General features: G+C 52.8%; 1 protein-coding gene and 1 non-coding gene across 2 annotated transcripts; both read right to left on the bottom strand.

Moving 5' to 3' along the window:
* Positions 1 to 759: 759 nt before the first annotated feature.
* On the bottom strand, positions 760 to 865 carry TRNAL-CAA. The gene is made up of 2 exons: positions 828 to 865; positions 760 to 805 (listed from the first exon to the last, which is right to left on the bottom strand). It is a non-coding gene; the product is annotated as a tRNA-Leu (tRNA).
* Positions 866 to 6,909: 6,044 nt separating this feature from the next.
* TRIM27 (tripartite motif containing 27) lies at positions 6,910 to 25,419 on the bottom strand. Its single transcript, XM_039257578.1, has 8 exons — positions 24,910 to 25,419; positions 23,833 to 23,928; positions 20,036 to 20,266; positions 14,056 to 14,078; positions 12,275 to 12,390; positions 12,111 to 12,143; positions 9,973 to 9,999; positions 6,910 to 8,527 (listed from the first exon to the last, which is right to left on the bottom strand). Exons 1-8 carry the CDS (start codon positions 25,327 to 25,329, stop codon positions 7,932 to 7,934), a joined length of 1,542 nt encoding a protein of 513 aa, XP_039113509.1. The 5' UTR covers positions 25,330 to 25,419; the 3' UTR covers positions 6,910 to 7,931.
* Positions 25,420 to 25,804: the final 385 nt, after the last annotated feature.

The raw sequence follows: 25,804 nt of genomic DNA on the forward strand, positions 1-25,804 counted from the left end.
CCCCACCCCACCTCCCTTACTGCACCCTACTCCATCCCACCCCCTTGCCCCACCCTACCCCCCCGTCCCCACCCCCACCCCCAGTCCCATTCTATGTTATGGTTTCACAGGCACAGCTCGGGGCTACATCCTGGCACACAGTAGGCACTCCTTAAACACTTGTTGGATGGACGGTACAGGCAGCAGGGCGGGTCCGCGTCCCGCAGAGACCCGCAGCACCCCGCTGTGAGGCGGCGGACCCCCCACGCAGCCCGGGGGGTGGGCGGCGGGTGCGTGCGCGGTGACCGCGTCCCCGCGGGACCACAGGTGGCGGCACGCGTGCAAGTGCGGCGGGGGTGCGGGGGCGGCGGGGGCGCGGAGGGAGCGGGGGCGGCGGGGGTGCGGGGGCGCGGAGGGAGCGGGGGCGGCGGGGCCGGGCGGGGTCCCGGACGCGGCGGGCGGGCGGAGAGGCGGGCGGTGCGCGGCCCCCTCCCGTCTCCTCCCCGGCGCCGCCGCGCAGGCAGCTACGCGGCCCAAGTCTCGCTGTTTCCAGCTCTCTCGCGATGCCTCAGCGGCTCCAACGCGGGGCGATCTCCGCTCCCAAATCTCTCGACATTCAAAAAGTGTCGCGATACTTTCGCTTTCGCTGTTCTCGGGGTTTTCACGTCCCCTGTGAGAAAACTTTAAGACATTTTTTAACATTTAGGTGTCTAAGTGTTCCGTACCTATTTCTCAGGTCAATGTCGTTGCGTATAAAATTACGTGAGGAAGAAAACGATGTGTCAGAAGTGGGATTCGAACCCACGCCTCCATTCGGAGACCAGAATCCCCAGCGCGGGGAAGCGAAGCTTGAGTCTGGCGCCTTAGACCACTCGGCCATCCTGACACCCTGCGGAAGAGCGGAGATTTTCTGCTGAAGTAGATGTCCAGGCCTGGCGCCTCTGTGACGTACGTGCGCGCGCCGGAGGCAGCGCCGTCGTCACAGGCTCGCCGAGCGGCGGGAGGAGCGGAGAAGCCCCTGTGGACGCGGAAGGACGCCGGCGCGAGGAGAGGGGCCGCCGGCGCGGAACTGCGGCCGCGGCGCGGGCAGGAACGGCGCGCTGCCGGTTTTCCTCTCGGAGACGGAGGAACAACAGCCCGCCCACAGAGCACCCCAGTCCCGCGGCGCGGCCGCTCGCTTCCTCCCCAGGAGCGCTCGCACGCGCTGCGGCCTTGGCTGGGCTCGGAAGTGCCTGCGCCCACCTGCGCACGAGCGGATGCGAGTACGGGCACGTGCAGGTGTCGGTACCTGAGCGGGTGCGGTGTGCGTGCATGTGCGGGTACCTGAACGGGTGCAGACTTGCGTGCCTGTGCGGGTGCAGGTGTGCGCGCCTGTGCAGGTGTCGGTACCAGAACGGGTGCAGGTGTGCGTGCCCGTGCGGGTGCAGATGCGGGTGCCTGTCCGGGCGGCGGGTGCAGCTGCAGGTTTGCTGCCCGCGGGCTGCTCCTGGACGCTGGGCCCCGAGCCCCTGCGCGTCGGCGGCCGGGTCTGGGACAGCAGCGCCTCGCCTCGGCGCGCAGGCCTTCCCGCTTCCGCAGCTTTGTCCAGGGTAATGTGAGCTCTGGACGGAAGGCTGACCGGCCACAAACGGAAGCCCTTTCCAGCAGCTGCATTGAGAGGCGCTGGGCGTGCGGTAAACTGTCCGGAGAAACCCGGGCAGGTCCGATCCGCGGGTCCAGGACGGCGCCCGCGTGCAAGGTAGGGGCGCGGTAAACGCATCTGCTTGTTTCCGCCCTCCGCTTCGGGCTAGCTCGGGGGGGGGGGGGGGGACAGATGTAAGAGTGTTAAATACAGTTTGTCCTGACGGGTGATTTTCTGTGTTAACACAGACGTTTTTCTTTCTGGAAGGCAAAAGTTACTCTCTTCTTAACGAACAGAGAACTAATTTGATTTTTTTTTTAATGTTTTATTTACTTCTAGGAGAGAGAGAGAGAGAGAGCGTGAGCAGGGGAGGGTCAGAGAGAGAGGGAGTCACAGACTGAAACAGGCTCCAGGCTCTGAGCTGGCAGTCAGCACAGAGCCCGACGCGGGGCTCGAACCCACGAACCGCGAGATCATGACCTAAGCGAAAGTCGGACGCTTAACCGACTAAGCCACCCGGGCTCCCCGAGAACTAATTTGAATTTTAATAGTCCCTCTCTGAGATTCCCAGATTCCCTTGCTTTCACACCTATTTTTGACAGTGAAACAGAAAATAGGAGTGAGAATTACAGGGAACAATGGTTTCCTAAGTTCCCTCCCTCCAATTTGCTGTACTTACTTTTAGAAGCTATAGATCTGTGTGAAGGAAGTCGTCCCAGAAGTGATTCTAGAGATGGCAGTTGTAACCTGTTACAAATCTGTAATTTTTACTGGTTTTCTAACTGCGAGCTCCTGCAGACACCCCACGTGAAACCGGTGGTGTTGAACACTGGATTATTCCTAATGTTTCACTCTCCTCAGCAAACGCTCTAAGGAACATTTTTGTGTCCATAAATATTTTCAAATATCCATAATTATTTCCTTACATTTCTAGAAGTGGAGTCTCTAGATTAAAGTTTATCCAGTTTTAAAAGTTGTTGATACACTGTCCAGCCGCCTCCCAGAAAATTAGAAGCCGTCTAGATACTGTAAACCCGACCAACAAAGGAGAAATTAAACAACAAAACGTTTTAATGCGTGAAAGATGGCAACACATTGTTCTATAGCTGGATGGGTGCGTGAGGTTCATGGTTGGTGTGTGGGAGGGGGGTCTCATATTGCTTAACAAACTGAAGTGTTCATCTTTCCTTGTTGACTTGCAGCTCACTCACAGAAACGTAAGCCCTTGTGACAGTTTCTATTTACCAAGAACCCAAGCAGCAATTCCTATCTTTCACTGTATTTTACCTTTTAATCTCATTAAGCCCCTTAAACATCCAGTCAGTTTTCATTTCATAGAAACTATGAGCCATAAAATTAACAGGGCTCCCTTATCAATCTTTAAAACCCAAACTGTGGTCCATATTTAATTGTTACCGTGTTATACATTTACTTTTATTCCTGGTCATTTTTGTCCCATCCTTATTTTTCTTTTTCTTTCTTTTATGGTATGTTAAACTCCTGCTGCCTTGATTTTATGTTATTTAAAGTCCTTTCTGGAATAAGGTGAGGTATAATTAAATATGTAAATATTTTTACTGTTTACTAATAATAGTTACTGTGCAATTGGACTCCCACATCCTAAATTCTTATGAAAACATCTTCCACAAGAGGGACTTAAAGGATCTGAAGATGTTAAAGGGTGGAGGGAACTAAAAAGAAAAGCTGATGGTGGTCTACTCTAATTTAAAAAAAAAAATTTAATTCCCACTCTCAAAATTATTGTGTTATGTGAGGCTTGTAAACACATCTGATTCTTTATCATATTCAAGAATTACTTTAGAGCAACAGGGATGGGGTGGAAATGCGGATGAGGCTATATTGGAAATGGGATTGGCCATAAACTAATAGTTGTTGACGCTAGGACTTGTCATGGGCAGTTCACTCTGTATTTTCCTCATTTTTTGTGTGTGCTTAAAGGTTTCCATAGTGAAGAGTTCAATATGGGGGTTGGGGTGGGAATCACCCATAACTTCGTCAAAAGCATCTGTTAATACTTGGGCATATTTTTGCTCCAGTTTTTTTTTTTTTTTTAATGTGTAAGTTGAACAATGTGAGGTCTCTACAGTAAAATAAATTATCTTCTTTTTCTATTACATTCTTGTTGTGCATCCCAAACCCAAAACTGTGTTTGGCAATTGTTCCCCACACTATTATCCAGAGAAATCCTGTGTGCTCCGAATGAGGAATCAGGGAGAGGAATGTACCTCAAAAAGTTACCTTCACGTGCCTTGGCTACACTTCAGACTTCAAATGCAAAATTAAGCCAGCAAATAAGCCGCTTTTCTCAATGGGGAACAAGGAAATGTAACCGAGCCAATACCATTATTGTTTGCAGTTTGAAATCCAGCTACTCCACGAACACCCTCGCAAAGCTCTCCAGTCATCTACACTGGTTTGACTGGGCTTTCTCCCTGTTCCTCACCGAGACCACACGGAGGGGGAATCCTGGGCTGAAGGAGGCGCACAGGTTTCGTGATCTGGCTACATAGTCAAGTAGGATTGTATTGCAGCACTGAGCTAGTGAATACCAGCGGGTCTGACTCCAGAAGGGGGGCCACTAGGAAGTGAAGCCCTAGGATTTCAGCCTCCTCGGACCCGGGGCTTCACAGGGAGGCCTGCACGATCCCCTTGTCCAGCAACCAGCTTTTGTTGCTCTCTACTTCTTTTTCGTGCTGTTTTTTCCTCCTCTTAACTGGCTTTATTAACTTGTCTAAGAACAGAAACCATGTTCTCTTGTATCTTCCTGGGGAGTTCAGTTCAGCTCGGGTATCCAACACTGGGTGATGGTGCGGTTTGAATCCACAAATTCTTGTCCTTCATTTTTGAAGAGGCAACACACCCACCATTAATACACGGAGAAAGAACCTTCTGAGTTTTTTTCTTTGCTGGGAAGAGATGTGTGATTCCTGTCGCCTCTTGGGTTTGGATCACAGATAACTAACTGCCCTGACAAGTGGCTCATTTACTATGAGGACAGAAATTTGCTTTCAACTTCATGGCACCTTTAAGTGTCTGGTAGTTACATCTCAAATATTTCTCATCTTCTCAACTGCGCATCCTGGAGGGCAGGAGCTATGCTCACTTTCCTTATATTCTCTGAATTGGGCCCTTCCAGGCCAGTGCTCTTGGGAAGATGCTCTTCTCTGCCTGCCAGGCCAGAATCACAAAAAACAAGAGCATCTGGGTGGCTCATTCGGTATAGCAAGCAACTTGATTTCTGCTCAGGTCATGACCCCAGGGTTGTGGGATTGAGCCCCATGTTGGGCTCCACGCTGAGTGTGGAGCCTGCTTGACTCTTCCCCCTCTCCTGCTCGCAGGCTCTCTCAAATAAATATATAGTAAATAATTTTTTTAAAAGAAAAAATGAGCAGCTGAAGACAGACACAATAATATCCTGGGGCAGTGAAAGCTCTAAAGACTGAGCTGTTGGAATCCTAATGTGTAATTAACATCTCCTGTTCCGAGGAAAGGAACCAGACGGGAGCCAGAGGGATGCTACCGGGCCTCAAATCCTAATTCACTGAATTCAAGTGTTGCTCACCTATCTGCAGATGAGTACAGGTTCATTCAACCTCATTGAAAATGGCAGGGTTTTGTTTTTTTAATTAAAAATTTAAATAATTTTTAAATATGTACGAACCCACCGCCCACAGCCAGTACCAGAAGGTAACCAGTAACACATCGACCTATCCCTCTACCTCTGTGCTATGCTCCCAGGGTCCTTTTGTTCACATTACAAAACGGGCATCATAAGGTATGTGGTCTTTGGACACGTCCTCACCCGGCATGGTTAGGAACCTTCGCTCTTAGGGCACATCCACCTCATTCACATGGGAAGTAGCTTTGTTGAATCCGACAGACTTATCTCTGCTCTGGCTGCTGCTGCTGCTGCTGCTGCCGCGAGTAGAAATGCATCCAGATGCCGCCTCTGGAGCTCTGGGTCTGCCGGGGGTAAAGGAGACGCACTGCAAGCCCCTCAGCCTGGACATGGCCCCAACGATAGCTGCGAGGACTGCAGGCCACCCCAGGGACACTTTTTCTTGGACACCCGCAAGGTGCCCTCTCTGCGGACCCCTGTTCATCTGCCCCAGTGGACTAGATTAAGTGAAACTGGAATGCAATTTTGACGGGGACCCCACCCAGCTTCCCAGCAGGAGACCCTTCCTGCTGAAGGCAGGTACCCTGGGTCAGCAGACCAGCACCGTAAGGCCTCCGTTCAACACTCTGCTTCCCGCTTGGGAAAGCACAATCCACGTACGCAGAGGGCTGTGATCAGGTGTGTGTGGTCACACAATCCATCTTGGTGTGAATCCTGGCTCCACGGCTTCCCAGCTGTGTGCCTTGGGTAAGCCATTTGCCCTCTCTGTGCTTTGGTGTCTGCATGTGTAAAATAACGGCGATAGTACCCACTTTGTAGGGTTGTTAGGAACATTCAAGAACCATTGTGTGTGCTGCTCTGTCTAGTTAGTAGTATTTTACATAGGCCCTCTCTATAGGCCCTGGTTATAGGATTTCCCTCAACATAATGCATAACTGAATGAATTAGAACATGACCTCACCAACTCATGATGCAGCGATGAAACGTCAGTGCTGGGAACAGGACGGAGTATAGACCATAATAAGGTCTATACACTCGAGGCCGTGTCCAGAAGCAGAAACGATCCAAATCCCTGGAATGAAGCTTTTCTCTCAGCCTGATCTTTCCTCCTCAGTATGTGGTGACCTTTGTACCCCCAAGGGCTTAGGCTGGTGGTTCTGGGCTGGGAAGCAAGTTCTGGGCCCTCTGACCTCTGCCAAGCATTGCTGCATTATCTCACCACCAGCTGTAAAAAGGACTGTAGAGAGACGCCTGGGCGACTCAGTTGGTTAAGCATCCAATTCTTGGTATTGGCTCAGGTCATGATCTCATGGTTCATGGGTTCAAGCCCCATGTCTGGCTCTGCGCTGACAGTACAGAGCCTGCTTGGGATGCTCTCTCCTCTCTGCCCCTCCCCTGCTTGTGTTCTCTTTCAAAATAAAGAAGCTTAAAAGAGAAGGGCTTGAGAACCCTTTCCTGGTGAACTTATAAGGCTGTGAACACTGCTTTCTCGACACCGTTAGAAAGCAGGGACATGGCACCCAAACTCGTTTTCATCATCCAGTTTGAAGTAAAATACTGGCCAGACCAGGATTCCGGACCCATAGGGAACTCACATGAACCAGCCCCTTCAACTGTGCCCAGCATCTAAGAACCCAATCCTACCAAGACCCGGAAAGCAACAACAATGTAAACAACATCCATAGTCACTTTATTTTCAAACAGAGGGGCATGTACCCAAAGGGAAGGAGGACGAAGAACCATCGTGGGGGCTTGAAGTGATCTGCTTAGCCTTCGGCCCCGGAATGCTTCGCGGCCCAACAGCTACGGGGATGGAGCTGCCCCTCGATGGTACACCTATTAGAAAGGTCATTCCCCAAAGGAAATGGAGAAAAGGAGGCAAAAAGTCAATGAATCCCTGGAAGAGTGCCTCAGAATCACTCCAGGGAGGGGGTATGACTGACTGTCAGTCCACAAATGGGAGTGGGGGGGGGGGGTCTGGGGACAATGGATGGTGTGGCAGGAAATCATCCTGGGTGATGTGCACCGGTCAGAATGGAGGGAGCAGACAAAGCCCTCGGAACAGATACAGAGGCAAAGAGCACATTGATTAGAACATTATCTCATAACAGACGTGGCGCCATTTCCCACCGTTACTGTAAAATAACTGTTAACTAATCAAAACACACAGAGGCCTCTTTAATGGAGTTAATAAAACTACGGGAGAATGGGAATGGGGTAGAGGTACTACTCCCAGAGGAGAACCCGGGATCGAGGGAGCCATGCTGACAGGGCCCTGTGGTTCCTCTCCAGGCTCTTAGGAAGGAGCCTCAGCCCAGAAAACAGCGATATCCGTGACCACTATGTGGGGCCGAACCAGAGGGCGCCGCGTGGAGCCCCGGCAAAGTGTTCCGAACGGCTCTCCGAGCGCCGTCCACACTTTCTCCCTCCAGGACTGGCTGAAACCAAAGTGTCCAGATACCGGAGGCGGACATCTGGTTTTTATTTCTGGGCACTCTGGCACATGTCAATACATCTCACAATCTGCAAGGGAAGGGGGCGGAAGGTGGAGAACGTGGACATCCCACGTCCCGCTGCAGGACCTGGGAGCCTAAGGGCGTCCAGCTGAGACGAACAGAAGCGGCGAGGCAGCAAGCCGCCTTCCGCCTGGGGTGGGATCACGGCCGCCAGCCCGGGTGGCCCGAGTTCACCTCAAGGGGAGGTCTCCATGGAATGAGCATGGTCGCCAACATGGCCGGAAAACCCATCGATCCCGCTCATGGGGCAGATGATGAGCGGGGCCGCGCTCTTCCCCCCCGAGTAACTCAGACTGAAGTAGGGCCGCACGGGCCCGCAGAAGGTCGCGTGAGAGAAAGTAAAGGTGTGACACCGCTCGGTCACGTTGTAGAAGGACACCTCGCCAGCGTCATAGTCCAAGAAAATCCCCACCCGCTGGAGGGGGGTCCGCAGGGGGAGGGCAGTCATTGGGGAGGTGAGAGCCCAGTACTCCTTCCCGTACCACAAGGACACGGCCCAGAATCCATTCTGGGGGGCCGAGGTCACACCACCTTTTCTGCACACCGAGTCTTCACAGACACCGATGGTCCACTTGGCTTTATCTCCCACCTCCACCTCCCAGTAGTGTCTCCCAGCAATGAAGCACGGAGAGCCCAGGACACAGGGAAACAGATTGAAGCGCTCCGGGTTGTCCGGCAGGTCTTGCTGCAGGTAGCTGTACCGCACTTGCCGCAGGTTATCGGAGAGGATCAGGCTGGGGTAGGCCGTGTCCGGGTCCAGAGTCACATCCACTGCAGAGACACGGGGGAGGGGAGGGTGGGTCAGCGCCTGGAGGGCAGCCGGCTTCTCCCCGACCTCCCCAGAAACAGGATACAAGCGCCCCCTATAGGCTGCATTCGCCTTCTGAAATTCATCCTTGACTAGACATCTGCAACGACTCTCTGAATTAGCTCATCACCTTTCTAAGCCCAGATACATCGAAAGTACTGAGATTTTACCTCTGTTCCCTTTCTTTGACATCTTAAGCCACATTATCCATGATGATGGAATCTCCCACATAAATTCTGGGATTTGGGATATGTGAATAAGGGACTGTGATCCTGTATCAATTTGCCCACCTTCCAAGTCACTCTTCTGTATCCTTACTCAACCCACGCAAAAAAACCCATTCCTCTTCTTCTAAGGTCCAGTGCAAGCCCCACATCTCCGTCAAGAAGCTTTTGCTGGCCAGCCACGCCCTCACCTCTCCCTCTCACACCGGACACGATGGATCGCCCATGTCACGTCCCTGGGTGCTCGTATTACAGCATCTTGCAAACGTGTGGGGCTTCCCCGCTTTAAAGCGCTAGGTTCTCACACACACTCGTCAAATCCTGCTCGGGAGGAAAGCTCCCAAGCACCATCCCTCCGAACCATAGTCCAGGCAGGCTGCATGAGTCCCACAAAAGGTTCATGACGGGCCACCGTGGAGGTGACCTCTGGGTTCATGGTTCGACAATGTGAACGGCCTTCAGCCACCTGTCTGCCGTGCCATGGGGGTGCCTCGAACCTCCCAGCAGACACTAAACTCCAAGGGCAGAACAGCGTCTTCTGCTCTTTGGTTCCCTCCACAGCACCCTGCACGATGCCAGACGGGAGGACGTAAGCCAGGCACTCACTTACCACTTGCTGAAACTACAGAATATGCATCAGTGGCGAACCCCAACAAAATTAGACCTGGTGTGCGCAGAGCGCCTGTCTTCATGAGGGACCATGTGACTGCGGAGAGCACACACCTATGATGTAGTGCCTCTGGGTCCTTGGGACCCAGTCCCCTGACCCTTGGGTGACGGTGATGGTCATGGGGAAGGGGGGGGTTCAGTTCCCACCCAGAGATGAGAGGACATGATGTTCCTGGACGCCTAGCACCTCGAACAGCCGAGTTCACGGAGTGGGAGCCCTTGGTGGCCCTGAGGCCGGGCAGGCTGAGCGGCAGAGCGAGGGGGCACAGGCTCCCCCCCGGGCTTCTGAACTCCGGTGCCTCCACTGGCTGCAGCTTTGGGGCATTTTAGGAGCCAAACACATTGTAAACACATAGAAACAATGTTGGGTTTTTTTTTCTGGTTGCCGTTTATCACTTTTATACACATAACCTGAAGAACCCAAATTTAGGCAATTTCCCAAATCATTCACGATAGTAGTTAGGGCTTGAGGGCTTTTACTCCTCTTTCCATATGGTTTTGTCCACATCACCTACCTGAGTATAACTGAGCCTCCCTCAATTCTGAAAGAACAAGAGAGAAGAAGTTATGGATGTCATGTGAGTATTTCCAAGAAGCACCTAATGGAAGGGGCTTGGTCAGCATCACCATAAAGCCGTGGCATCGTTACACAGTCCAGAAGCCCTGCTGCCGTCACGCACAGAGTTCCCTACAAGGCACGTGACTCCATCGTTCAATCTATGGGGGGGGGGGGCGCGCGGGATCCATGGGTGGGAAGGATGACCATGTGCCTGAGGTTGGTAGCAAATGGGGTCAAACTGAGCCAAGGTCAAGGACCCCACTGCGAGGTGGGCCGGCCGGCTCGGCGCCTCTGCTCCGGGGGTTGGGGGGCAGCTGCTACCATGCTGGGAAAATGGGACCACTCACTCTGAAAGGCACTAACAGCGGACAAAGCATGTTCACAAATGAGCTCTCACAAGCCTCTTAAGTGGCAGGAGGGCAAGAGAGGTCATCGAGAGCCACACCAAGGAAGGTCACGTCTGCACTGACCACTGAACTGACCACTTCCAGCATCATCCACGGTCTCTAGTGCGGTTCCTCCCTGTCTGTCTGCTTGCGGAAGACACTGAGTGTCCCCTACCTAAGTGTTGCTAACATGCCAAAAGAGTGTCTATCTGAACAGATAAAATGCAACAAGGTCTTAGCATACATCACACAGGAAACCACCAGAGACCATGGGGATAAGAAAAGGGTTGACCTCCGCATAAGGGTTCGGATCCCACGAGGCCACCTAGGGACTTTAGCATTTAGGATACAGCCAACTTCTAACTGAATGTGGCTCATGATCAGAAAATTCTACATTTAAAAGAGCTTCTCTTAAATACCTAAAACACTTCATTTAATAAGCAAAAATAAAGGATTTATTATGTGTCAGGCTCCATTCTAAAGACTTTAGAAACAGTAACTAACTTAGTCCTACAGCCTCGTGAGGTGAGAACTATTTTCCTCACATCATGGACGAGGAATTAACAGTGTGGAACCCTTCCTAAGCGGGGCTATGGCGGCCTGCCTCCTGACACCTGGTTCAGGCCACTGCCTGCAGGTGCCGCATGACCCCGTCCCGGGGGCACCAGGGCCCAGGAGCAGTACGACTCAAAACATTATATCCTGGCTCACATGACATGCAACGGGCGAGCTTTCGGTTCAGTCTTTTTCCCAAGTAAAAAAACTAGGGGTGCCTGGGTGGCTCAGTCGGTTAAGCGTCCGACTTTCGCTTAGGTCATGATCTCACGGTTCGTGGGTTCGAGCCCCGCGTCGGGCTCTGTGCTGACTGCCAGCTCAGAGCCTGGAGCCTGTTTCAGTCTGTGACTCCCTCTCTCTCTGACCCTCCCCTGCTCACGCTGTCTCTCTCTCTCTCCTAGAAATAAATAAAGCATTAAAAAAAAATTAAAAAAAAAAAAAAACTAAGTGGGGCACCTGAGTGGCTCAGTCAGTTAAGCATCTGACTTCAGCTCAGGTCACGATCTCACAGCTCATGGATTCAAGCCCCAAGTCGGGCTCTGCGCTGACAGCGTGGGGTCTGGAACCTGCTTAGGATTCTGTGTCTCCCTCTCTCTCTGCGCCACCCCCCCAACTAGTGTTCTCTCTCTCTCTCTCAAAAATAAATAAGCATTAAGCATTGTTAATTAAATGAATTCTGGATTAATTTTTGGATTGCCTGTTTTTGTCCCCTGTCAATGTAGACTGAGAGCTGAGTGTGTGTAGTTAAAAGACCTCAAATTCAAAGAACAGGCTATTAATTGACCCAGTTAACAAGGCAAAAGGAAGAAGTGGAAGATCCAAGAAGGCTGGCCAGTGGGGGTCACATCCTTCCCATTTTCCTGCACTTTTAAAGTAGATGTTCGGGGGGGCACCTGGGTGGCTCATTCAGCATTAGGCATTGGCTCAGGTCATGATCTCACTGTTTATGAGTTCGAGCCCCACATCAGGCTCTGTGCTGACAGCTCAGAGCCTGGATCCTGCTTTAGATTCTGTGCCCCTCTCTCTCTGCCCTCCCCTGCTCATGCTCTCCCTGTATCAAAAATAAATAAACATTAAGAAAAAAAATTTTTAAGTAGATGTTCCCTTCCCAGGAAACTTTAACATCAAAAGCCCAATAAATGCATAAATTTACCTTGGATTTTCTCCATATCCGACTGCATTTTTTCTAGGGGGAGAAAAGAAGACATTCAGTTTGCATCCCACAGCTGGCTGGAAAACAGATCTTCCCCTCGGGCAACACGCAAACATTCAGGGCATGAATCCATTTCCCCCAGTGGATCTGCCTGCTTGCATTACCTGTGAACTGCTTCAGACTCTCCGTCAAGAACAGACATTTTTGCGCAAAAATGTGGATTTTCTCTTGCAGATCTGGAGGTGTGATCCAAGGTTCAGGGATCCGGATTCTTTCAGCTCTAAAGTAAAACAAAACAAAACAAAACAAAAAACAATGAGTAAATCCAACCCCGACCCCACATCTTAGGATCCCAGACAAAGCCTAGGTTCAACTGGCCAACAGTCTTTAACCAACTGAGCCACCCAGGTGCCCCCAGCCCAACGGTCTTTAAAAGCAGCCACTACAACCCTTTCCCTGCTCTCCTCCTAGACTGTGATCCTCTGGACAAGAGCAGAAGAAACATCTTACTCGTTTCAGACCCCCCACAGCACAGAGCTCAGGGGTTTTCAAATGGCCTGTCCTCAGGAAGGTCTACTGGACTGAATATAAGGCAGACCTTGCCAGAAAGCTCTAGATTCTATCCAAGTCCTTGAGCTTCATGGTGGGATATGACCCAGTGCCTTCAGGTTCCCAAATACAGGGAGAAAGTCTTCAGACAAGTACCCACTCCGCTCCCTACTCACGGGCGTGGGCGTCGGGGTCTACGGCAGGAGACTGACTGCCAACTGCCTCCCCATTACTCTTTCTGCAACCCTCCAAGTTTCTGAGTTCCTGGCTGCCCAGTCTAGATGGGACCTTGCAGCTGAGTTCTGGCCAACAAGACGTAAGACGGTCTCGTGCTCACTGAGAAGCCGGCCGAAGAGGCGTGCGGCTGGCTAGCGGTCCAACGACCCCCTGAGACTGTACATAAGACCCAGGACCGCAACTCAGGGGCCGCAGAAGAACCCTGGGCCACCTACCCACACATTTCTTACATGGTGACCCTGTTTTTTTTACTATGTTTAAGCATCAAGCCAAGGAAATGTTGGGTCTCCTACTTCAGAGGCCAAACCCAAACATGAACGTCACAAAGCGCTAAGCTCTAAAGGATCTACTCTCCCTAGGCTGGGCCAGAACAGACTGGCACCAACAGTATAAAGTAACACGGGCCGTAATCACTGGGGCCACCTGGCTGGGACTGGACATGTTCTAACTCATCTCTTCCAAAGTCTCAATTTTACCAACATCATTCTATCCACATAGCCTCCCAGCCAAGCCGCCCCGCGGATGCACGAGGCCATCCCCGGGGTCGAGTGCTCCCGCACGGCCCGGCCACAGCCGCCCAGAGGTTCTCAGCATTCCAATGTCAACCACCTTCAAAGTCAGTCTCTGCGCCTGCAGGTGCCCCTGCGCCAAGCGGCAGGTCCCCGAGGCCCAGCCCCCTCGGGGGCCTCCCTCCTCGTTCCCGCCCCAGCATCCAGGGGCCTCTCACTCACTCCCCATCGTGGACACAGCCCAGGAATAACGGGGGGAGGGTCGGAATCCGGGGAACGGGGCACTAATCACGTGGCCCTGAGCCCGTCACTCTTCTCCCCATGGTGGAGCCAGGAGAGTGTGGTCGGGGGAGGGCCCTGGAGCCCTTACGAAGCGACCGGGTCCCTGGGAGCCTTCAGTCTCTCCCCGGAAGTGTCCTCACAAACCACAAGCACAACTCCATCCTTCACCCTCACAATTTGTCAGTCATTCCTGAGTTTGAGCAGATCCGCGGTCCGTCTGGCTCTCTGCACACAGGGACTCGGTCCAGAGGCGGGCAGGACACACTCTGGGAAGAGATCTTTCCGAGGCTCTGGGCTCCTTCTGGGACTCAGGAGTGTAAGGGACATGCCGAACACTCGACTGAACACTGGGGGAGAGAACACTGTACCTGCTCAGCGTGTCCCCGATGTCCTACGAGAGAAAGGAGAAGGTAACTGTGAGAGGTCGTCACTTCAGTTCTCTCACGGCTGTGAAAACGCTCCTGTGAGAAGCCAGACAAGTGTACAATCTAGTCACGGGGCTGAAACCCCGGCTGAGGAAACCGAGAGGCACACAGTTTGCTACCCAGCATTTCCTACGTCCGCTCCCGCCCCGCCGGCCAACGACGTCCTGATCACAATTTCCTAAGTTCCCCACCCACTGACAACTGTCCACTTGCCCAGCTTGCTTTGACTTTTTATTGTGAAGTGATTTCAAACACACAGAAAAGCTGCGAGTACACAGCTTGTGTGTACTCCTCACCCAACTATTATAGACACATTTATGTCCGGAACCATTTGAGATCACTCTTTACATTATATCCTTTACCCCTTCATACTTCTGTGTGTATTTCCTAGGGACACGCACATTTTCTTACACAACTACAGTAATCAAGCCCAGAACAATGAACACGGATGCAACGTTTATCTAACTCACAGTCCATATTCTTCTGTAAGCAATCATCTTTCTTTTTGAATTTTAAGTTTCTTTATCTGAGAGAGAAAAATAGAGAGTGAGCGTGTGTGCACGGGCTGGGGAGGGGCAGAGAGGAGGGAGACACAGAATCTGAAGCAGCTCCAGGCTCTGAGCTGTCAGCACAGAGCCCGACGTGGGGCTCAAACTGACGAACCGTGAGATCATGACCTGAGCCGAAACCGGATGCTCAACTAACTGAGCCCCCAGCTGATCATCTTAATAAAGTTCCCCACAACTACTCCCTCCCCCTGGTAATCCAGGACCAGTCACCACATTTAGCAATCGTGACACGTATCTTCAATCTGGGCGACTCCGTACCACTGCTTTCACAGCACTGACACTGGTTGTTATTCTGCAGAAAGTCGTCTGTCCTTTGGAGGTTCTCAGATACTCCTCTCATGATTAAAGTCAGGCTGTCTCCTCTGGGACGAAGGTATGGAGCATTCTTCTAAAGGCACAGATATCCCATCGCCCCTTACTGATGACATTTTGATCTCTGGATAGCTACTGTTCCCTTTTGTAACTAAGAAGTAATGAGAAAGTGATACTTTGATACTACGTTACTATCCTAATCTTTCTCAAACTTCCTCCCTTAGATTTAACATCCACTGGTAATTACTGTCTGAATTAACTTCTATGATGGTTAACCAGTCCTTTCATAGCTTCTAAATTCATTTTATATTTTACATGTTTATTTATTATTGAGAGAGAGAGTGTGAGTGGGGGAGGGGTGGAGAGAGAAAGAAACAGAGGATCTGAAGCAGGCTCTGCGCTCACAGCAGCAAGCCCAATGTGGGGCTCGAACTCATGAACCGTAAGATCATAACCTGAGCCGAAGTCAGAAGCTCAACCGACTGAGCTGTTCAGGTGTCCCCAAATTCCTTCTACGTTGCTTAGTCAACATTCTCCTGAAAGGAGTAATTTCCCCCATTTATTATTAGTATGAACTCATATATTCGTACTTTAATAGGCTATAATCCATCACTGTTCTTATTTACTTTAGTACTCAGAAAGTCTGAGACTTGGCCAGAGAGTCTCTGTCACTTTCTAGCCTACTGTTTCCCATCCCATCTTCCTGTCCCCATCTGGTTTATCCTTCCACTGTTTCCTCTGTAAAAACAAGCAGATACATGATTTCAAAGATCTCTTTTTTCTTCCACTGCAAGTAGCATACTCCGCATTTTGCACTTTGACTTTTTACTTCACAACACATTCCTGGAAACCTCTCTGCATCAGCTCATGGGTACCCTCCTCACTCTTCTGTACAGTAGCCTAGTGCCCATGGTGCAAACACACGCAGAATTAGTTCATCCAACCTCAGTCTGGAAGGTGGGCTTTTCTCCAATGCTTCGCAATCACAATGTTACGTCACGTAACCTTGTGTGTGTGCATTTTTGTACATATTTTCATACTTAGGTAAATTCCTGGAAGGATCATTGGTCCAAGTCTAACCGCATGCATACATCTGTTACATACTGCCAAACACTTTGTCTTCCCACCAGCACATGAGATTCTCTCTTCCACATCTTTGCCAACAGTGTATTGAATTAAGAAAATGCTGGTATTCTAGGAGCACCTGGCTGGCTCAGTCGGTGAGGCATCTGGTTCTTGGTTTCAACTCAGGTCACGATCTCACGGTTTGTGAGCCCAAGCCCTGTGTCGGCTGTGCTGACGGCTCAGAGCCTGGAGCGGCTTCAGATTCTGTGTCTCCCTCTCTCTCTCTGACCCTCCCCTGCTCACCTTCTGTCTCTCTCAAAAATAAACAAACATTAAAATAAAACATTTTAAATTTTTTGAGAAAACAAGCAAACCCCTCCAGTACAATGCTAAGTAGAGGCAGACAATAGTGGATACCTTGTCCTCTTCCCGACCTCGGTGGGAATGCCTCTACTATTTCCCCGTCAAGTACGATTTAGCTCACTTTTCCCATGACCTCCACCATAACTACTCTCTGGTGGTGATCAAGACCGTCTCCCTCTCTTTCCATGTCCACAACCCCTCTTTCTTCAGTGACCCCATCTGTTCAGAAACGTCCTCACAAGTATCTTCCACCTTAAAAAGTAATAATTTTGGGGGCGCCTGGGTGGCTTAGTCGGTTGATCATCCAACTTCGGCTCAGGTCATGATCTCGCAGTTCGTGGGTTCAAGCCGCACGTCAGGCTCTGTGCTGACAGCTCAGAGCCTGGAGCCTGCTTCCGATTCTGTGTGTCCCTCTCTCTCTGCCCCTCCCCTGCTCATGATCTGTATGTCTCTCAAAAATAAATAAATGTTTAAAAAAAGTAATAATTTTTAAAACCTCGAGTGTTCAATTTGGCAGCACATCTACTCAGACCGGAACGTGGCCCCTGCTCAGATGACTCACCCAAGTGCTGAAGTGAGTCAGGTGTTAGCGTCCAGAGCACCATCCACCATCATCAAAAGCCCGCCAACTCATGAATGAAGTACAATACAATGAAACAAAACGTGGTGCGTATCCACACAATGGGACGTTACCCAGCTGTGAAAATAAACGCAGCACTGAAACATGGCTGAACCAAGAATAAAATACGCAAGTAAAAGAAGCCAGACTGCAGGGCTCTGCCCACAGGCAACCCTGCGAGACACAGGGCAGACTGGTGGTTTCATGTGAGTTTACTGCATGCTGCTGACTTGTACGGGTTTTTTGTTTGTTTGTTTGTTTGTTTTTTGAGAGAGAGTGAGAGAGCGCATGTGCAAGCAGTGGAGAGGCAGAGAGAGAGAGAGAGAGAGAGAGAGAGAGAGAGAGAGAGAGACAATATACCAAGCAGGCTTCATGCCTGACTCGGGGCTTGATCCTATCCTATGACTCTGGGCTCATGACCTGAACTGAAACCAAGAGTTGGGTGCCTAACCAACTGAGCCATCCAGGCACCCCCATGAGTTGTACACTTGCAAGTGGTTGAAATGGGGGCACCTGAGTGGCCCAGTCAGTTGAGCATCCAATTTCAGCTCAGGTCATGATCTTGCAGTTCGTGAGTTCGGGCTCTGTGCTGACAGCTCAGAGCCTGGAGCTGCTTCAGATTCTGTGTCTCCCTCTCTCTGCCCCTCCCCTGCTCACTCTCTGTCTCTCTTTCAAAATAAAATAAAGACATAAAAAAATTTTTTTAAATAAACATTAAAAACCTAAAAAGAAATGGTTGAAATGATGAACTTCCATATATTTTATCCCAATAAAGCAACAAAACCGAACGCTCACCTCCATCTTACAAAGCGCTAACCCCAAATACACCCAAATTCCCGCTTCCCCTGGGCCTGCGCCACAGCCCTCGTGCTCTCAGAGCACAACGTGGACAAGAAAGTCACACAACAGGGCAGACTGGCCCCGGTGTAAACTGGCGTTCCCTGACCCAGTGACCCTTCCGGGGCTCAAACCACCTGGTTTTCCCAGACTCTGAAACAATGATCTCAGAACTTGCCCACAGCCTCCAAAGCCCGCGTTTTCCTGACTGCTGCTCAACAACAGACCATCCCGCTTTCCAAAGTCAAGGGAATACAAGCCGTGAGGCGTCGGCCACCCACCGCCCCTGCCCGCCTCCGCCTCCCCCCACCCTCCGTTCTCCCCCAAGATCTTCCTGCACTAACTCGCGTGTGCACGCGGGTCCCCTTCCCTCTGCCCTCTCAGGCACAGACGTCAGCGGTTTCCAGCTGCAGGGGAGTTCCTGACCCACATCCTGACAACACAGGCTCTGCTCCCGTTTGCCTCGTGTCTTTAGGCATCGCCCCCCATCCACCCCACCCCCGAGTATTTCCTCACCCGACACTGTCACCCACCCGTGGTGTCTCTCCCCCTGCCAGTGACCACCGTCCCCGAAGTGAGTCCCGCCCACACTGCTCACTAAGGCAGCGCACGAGTGGTGCTCGCGGCTCTGAGCCGTGGACGTCAGCCCCCGACGGCATGAGACCCTGCCGTCCCTGCTCCTCCCGGTCACACTGTGCCACGCATTCTGCCACGTGCTCCCCGCCAGGTCCTCCTCTTCCCCTCCACCACCCGGCTGCTGTTCGTTAAGGCTCAAGCCTAGGCCTTCCTATTCGTTGTTTTTATTTTTTTTAATTTCTGAGAAAAAGAGGCAGCATGAGCAGGGGAGGGTCAGAGAGAGAGGGAGACACAGAATCCGAAGCAGCTCCGGGCTCTGAGCTGTCAGCACAGAGCCCGACGCGGGGCTCGAACCCACGAACCGCAAGATCATGGCCTGAGCCGAAGTCGGCTGCCTAACCGACTGAGCCCCCAGGCGCCCCTAGGCCTTCCTAGTCTAAACAGGAGTCAGCACACTCGCTCTCAGAGGCCAGATAGCACGTCGCTCTGGTTTTGCACCCTCTGCTCTGGCAGCAGAAAGGCAGCGATGCACCGCGCAGCTGTGTGCCAACAACTCTCTCACAACGGAGTTCGAACTCTGTATAATTCCACGTTCCACAAAATAAAATTCTGATGGTTTCCAATCATCTACAAGTGTAAAAACCACACTGAGCCCGCAGGCCACAGAAAAACAGGAGGGGAGCAGTTTGCCGACCCTTGACTTTGGCCATCATCCCCCCTTAAGGACGTTTATCAGCATCTCTTCTACCTGCTGTTCACTCCTGTGCTGTCTGAGCTCGACACGAGAACGTGAACTTCAGGAGGGCCCTGCACCACTTAATCCCATGCCTGGAACGGCGCCTGGCCCAGAACGGCCTGCCCACATGCACCAAGTGAACACCAGCTCGTGTCTGGTCTGGCTTGGTCGGGGCCATGCAGCCGTATCACAGGCCCTACCCCGGACTTGAGTTCCAGGGTGGCTTGGGCCAATGACTCCGGCTCCAGTGCTCACCGTTGGTGGCTGTGCTCACACACGTGTGTATGTTACAATGACGAGATACTGCACGGAGATGGTCTTCAAACGGCATGGGCGCCCAACCCCTCCCTACACCAGGAGCACATCAGGTCAGTGAGGCCCAGAGAGGCCAAGAACCTCACTCGTGATCACAGCACCTGTCCACGCAGGACAGGCCCGGGCATCAGGCCTTCCTTTTGCTCCTTCATGAGACAACACACTGAGCAACCCAGGCGGTGTCAGCTGGCGCTTCTCTTGCACATGTCCCCCTCCCCGACGTGGTGCGAAGCTTAGCAAGGGCCAGGCTCACAGGGGAGTGGGGGGCCCTTGGTGCTGCCTGGCAGAGAAAAGGGAGACTTCCCAGCAGGCTGTGTGGACGGGTGCGCCGACCCTTACCTGCGGGAGCTCCCTGCAGGCTGTGTGGACGGGTGCGCCGACCCTTACCTGCGGGAGCTCCCTGCAGGCTGTGTGGACGGGTGCGCCGACCCTTACCTGCGGGAGCTCCCTGCAGGCTGTGTGGACGGGTGCGCCGACCCTTACCTGCGGGAGCTCCCTGCAGGCTGTGTGGACGGGTGCGCCGACCCTTACCTGCAGGAGCTCCCTGGTGGGCTGCTGCTGTTTCTCCTCCAGCTGGGCGATCAGGCCACTCAGGTGGGAGATGTTGCAGGAGAACTGGGTGATGGCGCCATTGATGCTGTTGTAGATGGCCAGGTCCAGCTCCTCCAGGCGGGCCAGGAGGCGGTACTCATGCTCCTTCAAGGAGTGATAGAGCTGCTCAAACTCCCAGACGATCTTCTCCCTCTCCATCTGGGTCAGGCTCTGCACAGGGACAGGCAGGGGCATTGAGGAGACGGAAGGCTCTCTTCCAGAGCCCTTTCTGTTTCATCCTGGGCTGCCCCCCACCAGACCTCACCATCCCACCCCAGTGGATGGAGAAGTGACGGAGAAGTCGGAGAAGGGAAGAGGGAGGAACATACCCACCCGGCAGGGGGCTGGGAGCCATGAAGGACAGCCGGGAAGTGATGGGTCAGGTACAGGGGATGGGCTGGAACACTCCATCCTTGCATCATGACCCCGACCACGTCACTGAGGCCCTTCCCATGCACCCACACCCTCTTTCTGGCCTTCAGGGGTGTGCATCCACTACCCCCTCCCTGGCTCTGGGTGAGGTTCCCTCCCGGTGCAGATCTGTTCAGCAAAGCCAGTCCTCCTTTCCTTCTCTACCCCACCTCCCACTGACAGGCCTCCCTGAAAGCTCTGTGCTCGGGCACAAAAACAGGCACTCAGACCAACGGGACAGGACAAAAAACCCAGAGATGGACCCACAAACGTGTGACCAACTCATCTTTGGCAAAGCAGGAAAGAATATCCAACGGAATAAAGACAGTCTCTTCAGCACATGGTCCTGGGAAAACTGGACAGCGACATGCAGAAAACTGAACCTGGACCACTTTCTTACACCAGACACAAAAATACACTCAAAATGGATGAAAGACCTAAATGTGAGACAGGAAGCCATCAAAATCCTAGAGGAGAAAGCAGGCAAAAGCCTCTTTGACCTTGGCAGCAGCAACTTCTTACTCAACACATCTCTGGAGGCAAGGGAAACCAAAGCAAAAATGAATTATTGTGACTTCACCAAAATAAAAAGCTTCTGCACAGCAAAGGAAACAATCAGCAAAATTAAAAGGCAACCAACAGATGGGAGAAGATATTTGCAAATGACATATTAGATAAAGAATTAGTATCCAAAAATCTATAAAGAATTTTATCAAACTTAATAAACATAAAACAAATAATCCAGCGAAGAAATGGGCAAAAGACATAAATACACACTTCTCCAAAAAAGACATCCAGATGGCCAGCCGACACATGAAAAAGTGCTCAAATCACTCATCATGAGGGAAATACAAACCCAAACCACAATGAGGTCCCACCTCACACCTGTCAGAATAGCTAACATGAACAACTCAGGCAACAACAGATGTTGGCGAGGACGCGGAGAAAGAGGAACCCTTTTGCACTGTTGTTGGGAATGCAAACTGGTGCAGCCACTCTGGAAAACAGTGTGGAGATTCCTCAGAAAGTTAAAAATAGAACTACCCTGTGACTCAGTAATTGCACTACTAGGTATTTATCCAAGAGATACAGGTGTGCTGCTTCGAAGGGGCGCATGCACCCCAATGTTTATAGCAGCGCTATCGACAACAGCCAAAGTATGGAAAAGGCCCAAATGTTCATCAATAGATAAACGGATAAAAAAGATGTGGCGTGTGTGTGTGTTTATATATATATGTATATGTATAACTCAGCAATCAAAGAGAATGAAATCTTGCCATTTGCAACTACGTGGATGGAACCGGAGGGTATTATGCTAAGCGAAATTAGTCAGAGAAAGACAAATACGTGACTTCACTCATATGAGGACTTTAAGATACAAAACAGATGAGGGGAAGCTAAAGTAATATAAAAACAGGGAAGGGGACAAAACATAAGAGACTCTTAAAAATGGAGAACAAACTGAGGGTTACTGGAGAGGTTGTGGGAGGGGGATGGGCCTAGGGCATGGGCATTAAGGGATCTACTCCTAAAATCATTGTTGCACCATATGCTAACCTGGATGTAAATTAAAAAAAAAAAAAAAGGCTCTGTGCTCCATTCCCTTGTTTACTCCTGTGGAATAAAGTTTTACTGGGACACAACCACACCCATTATTCACATACTGAGCGGTCTTCGAGCTACAAGAGTTGAGCATTTGTGACAGAGACGATGTGGCCCACAGAGCCAAAAATACGGAGTATCTGGCCCTTTACAGAAGCTTGCTGACATCTGTTCTAATCTAGACTCATCCTGAGGATTCCCTGCATGAACGCATCCTGCTGACGGCCCCTCCTAAGCACTCACTGTGGGACAGTGACGCCCACACATCTGTTTTAAACCCTTCTGGTAAGCCTACACCTCTCCTTAGCTACATTAAGTTTTTTAAAGATATAAAGAATACAATGTAACCTCAGAAATGGAAAATTAAAGCTGAAAGAGACCTTAAAGAGCAGTTGACCCAGTGCTTCTGAAAGCCGTTGTGACTGGCACTGGGGGAGGGGGGGCAGTTTTGCCTGGCATGGCCCTGTTTCTCCCCTTGCAGGACATTCAGGGTCTCTGCCTTCCTCTCCCCAGTCACTCAGTTCCTCAAGTGACAACCAAAGACACACTCACACCACTGGAGGGAAGGAGAGGGCAGTACAATCCTTGCTGAAAAACCGCAAGTTGAATCCAACCAACCCATTTTACAAAGGAGCAAAACAGGTCCAGGGAGGGAGGGCGTATCACTCTTTATATCTACCCAGCTGGCTGGTGTCAGAGCCAAGAAGGGTGTCCAGGTGCCCGGACTCTCAGGGAAGGACTTCCTCCCCTGACAACCGTCCCACAGGGGACATGGTGATTTGAGTCCACTCAGGCTCACAAGGAGATTCTCCATCCACCAGAACTATTTCAAGCAAGGGAAGCTAAGGTCTCAGAGACTGTGTGGGTGGAGCAAACGGTGGTGTCTGAAGGCATCATGAGAAGAGGTTCCCTGACCAGGATGGACAAAATTTCACAAGATGGTGACAGACTCCACTAGTCTAAGACTTGGCTTTCAGAAGTATCTCTTAGGAATTTCTTTTTAAAAAATTTTTAAATGTTTTATTTATTTTTGAGAGAGAGACAGAGCATGACCGGGGGGAGGGACAGAGAGAGAGGGAGACACAGAATCCAAAGCAGGCTCTCGGCTCCGAGCTGTCAGCACAGAGCCTGACGGGGGCTTGAACCCGCAAACCGCAAGATCATGACTTGAGCCAAACTCAGACGCATAACCAACTGAGCCAGCCAGGTGCCCTAAGGGAATTTCTAATATTTTATTTACTGTTTAAAAAAATCCCTTATGCACCTACATAGTGGGTATGTAAGTATATATTGTAAAAGACTCTGGGAGCACCTGGGTGGCTCAGTCGGTTAAGCAGCCTGTATATACATATATACATATCACACACAGAGCCCTTTCACAAATTAGAACATCAGTCACTTGCAAAGACCACAAGTAACCATCATCAGAATGGCACGAAAGGAGGCTAACTGTGGCCAAGAATTTCAGGCATATCAGTGCTGTCAAGGATCAACCCAATCTACACAAAACTACTGACAGGTCAGGTCTCCAGGGGTCTAACCTCAGCTCTTCTATTCTTCCCCCCAAATGCGGGAACCCCTCGTTTCTCCCGGTGAGCCCCCAGCTGCCATCTGGGGTTGTTTCCTCCGCATCTGGAAGTTCTGGGTGACCTGACTGGATACAGTTACGGGACGGGACAGCCTCACAGCGAGTGATACCCCCAGTGAATTCCACATCCCCTTACCAAGAGTTCAGCTCGTGCCTGCTCCCCCTGTGCCCGACGCCTCTTCTTTAAATCCTTCACTCTTTTCAGGTGCTCCAGCTGGTTATGGATTTGCTCCTGACAAAAGCAAAAAGAATTGCACAGGTGGAGACTAGGCAGACCTCAGCGTCCGCGTGGCCGTGCTGCACTGCACAGGCAGGGCCACAGTCGCGTGCTGGAGCTGTCCTGGGACCACTCCTCTCCTTGGCAGTCAGTGTGTGTGTGTCTTAAACCAGCAGGTCACCTGCCTGTCCCTGGAAGGCATGGCTCGGCGGGAAGGTGAGCGGACCAGGAGGCTTAGGGCCAAGCCGCAGCTATTCGGAGCAGCATACGGAGAAAATGTCCTAACCACCTTCCCTGCCTCCTCGAAGGTTATCGCCAGCGAAAAATAATACATCTGAAAGTACCCTAAAGGCTACATGACTAATTAGGCACGAATTAGTCCCATGCGCACAGAGGTCGTTGTGCATGGGTCCTTCCCACAGCCCTCAAACACTCAGACACCAGCGCAGCACACGCGCTCCCCGAACGTTGCCTTACAACTGTCACACTCGATACTGTTTCCACGTGACCGGCTGGCTGTGCCAGAGTGTTGGTTCAACGGTTCACAAAGGGCCACCCACTCGTTCTATTTCGTTCACTCTTCAGAGTAACTGCGGAGCCTCGGGGCGCCTAAATGCCTCCAGCCGGAAAGAGCTTCTAGAACAGGCCGGAGCCCAGGCCAGGGCAGGGGGAACGCGCGCGGCCGGGGAGACGCGCACCTGCGGGACGTGAACACCTGCGGGTCACCGTGCGCGCGTTCGGTCCGGGCCGGCCCGCGAGGCGCGTGCCCGGCGCCCGGCCTGACGCGCGTCCCCGGCTCGCTCGAGGGAGGGAGGGGTCTCGGCGGGTGCGTGCCCGGGGGAGGGGGGTGCGGGCGGGGAGCACCGGGGCGCCCGGGGGCTCCGGGGCGGACGGGAGGAAATGACGGCTGCGGAGCACGCGTCCGGCTCAGCCATTTTCTAGGCGGGGAAGAGGAAGCCCCCCGCCCCCGCCTCCCTTTGTCCGCGCGGCCCTCACCTTGAAGCCCTCCACCGCCTCCTCGAGCGGCAGCACGCTGTGGCCGCGGTGCTCGCGGGAGCGGTCGCACACCACGCAGATGGGCATCTGGTCCTCCTCGCAGTACAGCTTCAGGGGCTCCCGGTGCTTCTCGCACACGCCCATCTCGCCGCCGGGCCCCGACGGCCGCTCGGTGCGCAGCTGCTTCACCAGCTGGGTCACGTTGGCCAGGTGCCGGTTGGGCCGCATGTGGCGGTGCGGGAAGGTCTCCCGGCACTGCGGGCACGACACGTCGGTCTCCGCCGCGCCCCAGCAGCGGGTGAGGCACGCGCAACAGATGTTGTGTCCGCAGTCGAGCATCATGGGCTCGGCGAAGTACTGCAGGCACACGGGGCAGCTGGTCTCCTGCTGCAGGCACTCGGCCACACTCCCGGAGGCCATGGCGCGGGCGCGCGGGGGCGCCCGGCCCCGAGCCCGCTTCCGGGCGGCGCCTCCCGGCCGGGGCCCCGGGGCGCGCGCGCTGGGGCCTCCCCCCGCCCGGGCCGGGCCCTCCCTGCGCCGCGGCGCGCCCCCGGGGCCGAGCGGGCGTGGGGCCGGGGGGCGGGGGGCGGGGGTCCCGCGGCTGCGCGAGGGGGGCCGCCGAGGGGCGCCGCGGGCCGGACTCGCGCGGCCGGCGCTCGGGGCGCGCAGGACGACGTGGCCGCGTCGGAGCGGATCCCGGCGCGAGCGGAAGGGGCGGCCCGGGGGCGGGGTCTGGGCCGGGATCCCGCGCGCCTTCGCAGCCCCGGGTCCGTGCGCGCCGCGCCTCCCGCGGCCCCGAGCCTGGACACCGCCAGCGCACACCTTTCCGGGCCTGGATCCCCCCCTCACCTCCCCGGGCCCGGAGCCCCCTCTCCGGGCCTGGACCCACCTCCCC

The sequence above is a fragment of the Hyaena hyaena genome, unplaced genomic scaffold, assembly GCF_003009895.1.
Source record: "Hyaena hyaena isolate Hyena2069 unplaced genomic scaffold, ASM300989v1 scaffold_637, whole genome shotgun sequence".
NCBI classification, from domain to species: domain Eukaryota; kingdom Metazoa; phylum Chordata; class Mammalia; order Carnivora; family Hyaenidae; genus Hyaena; species Hyaena hyaena.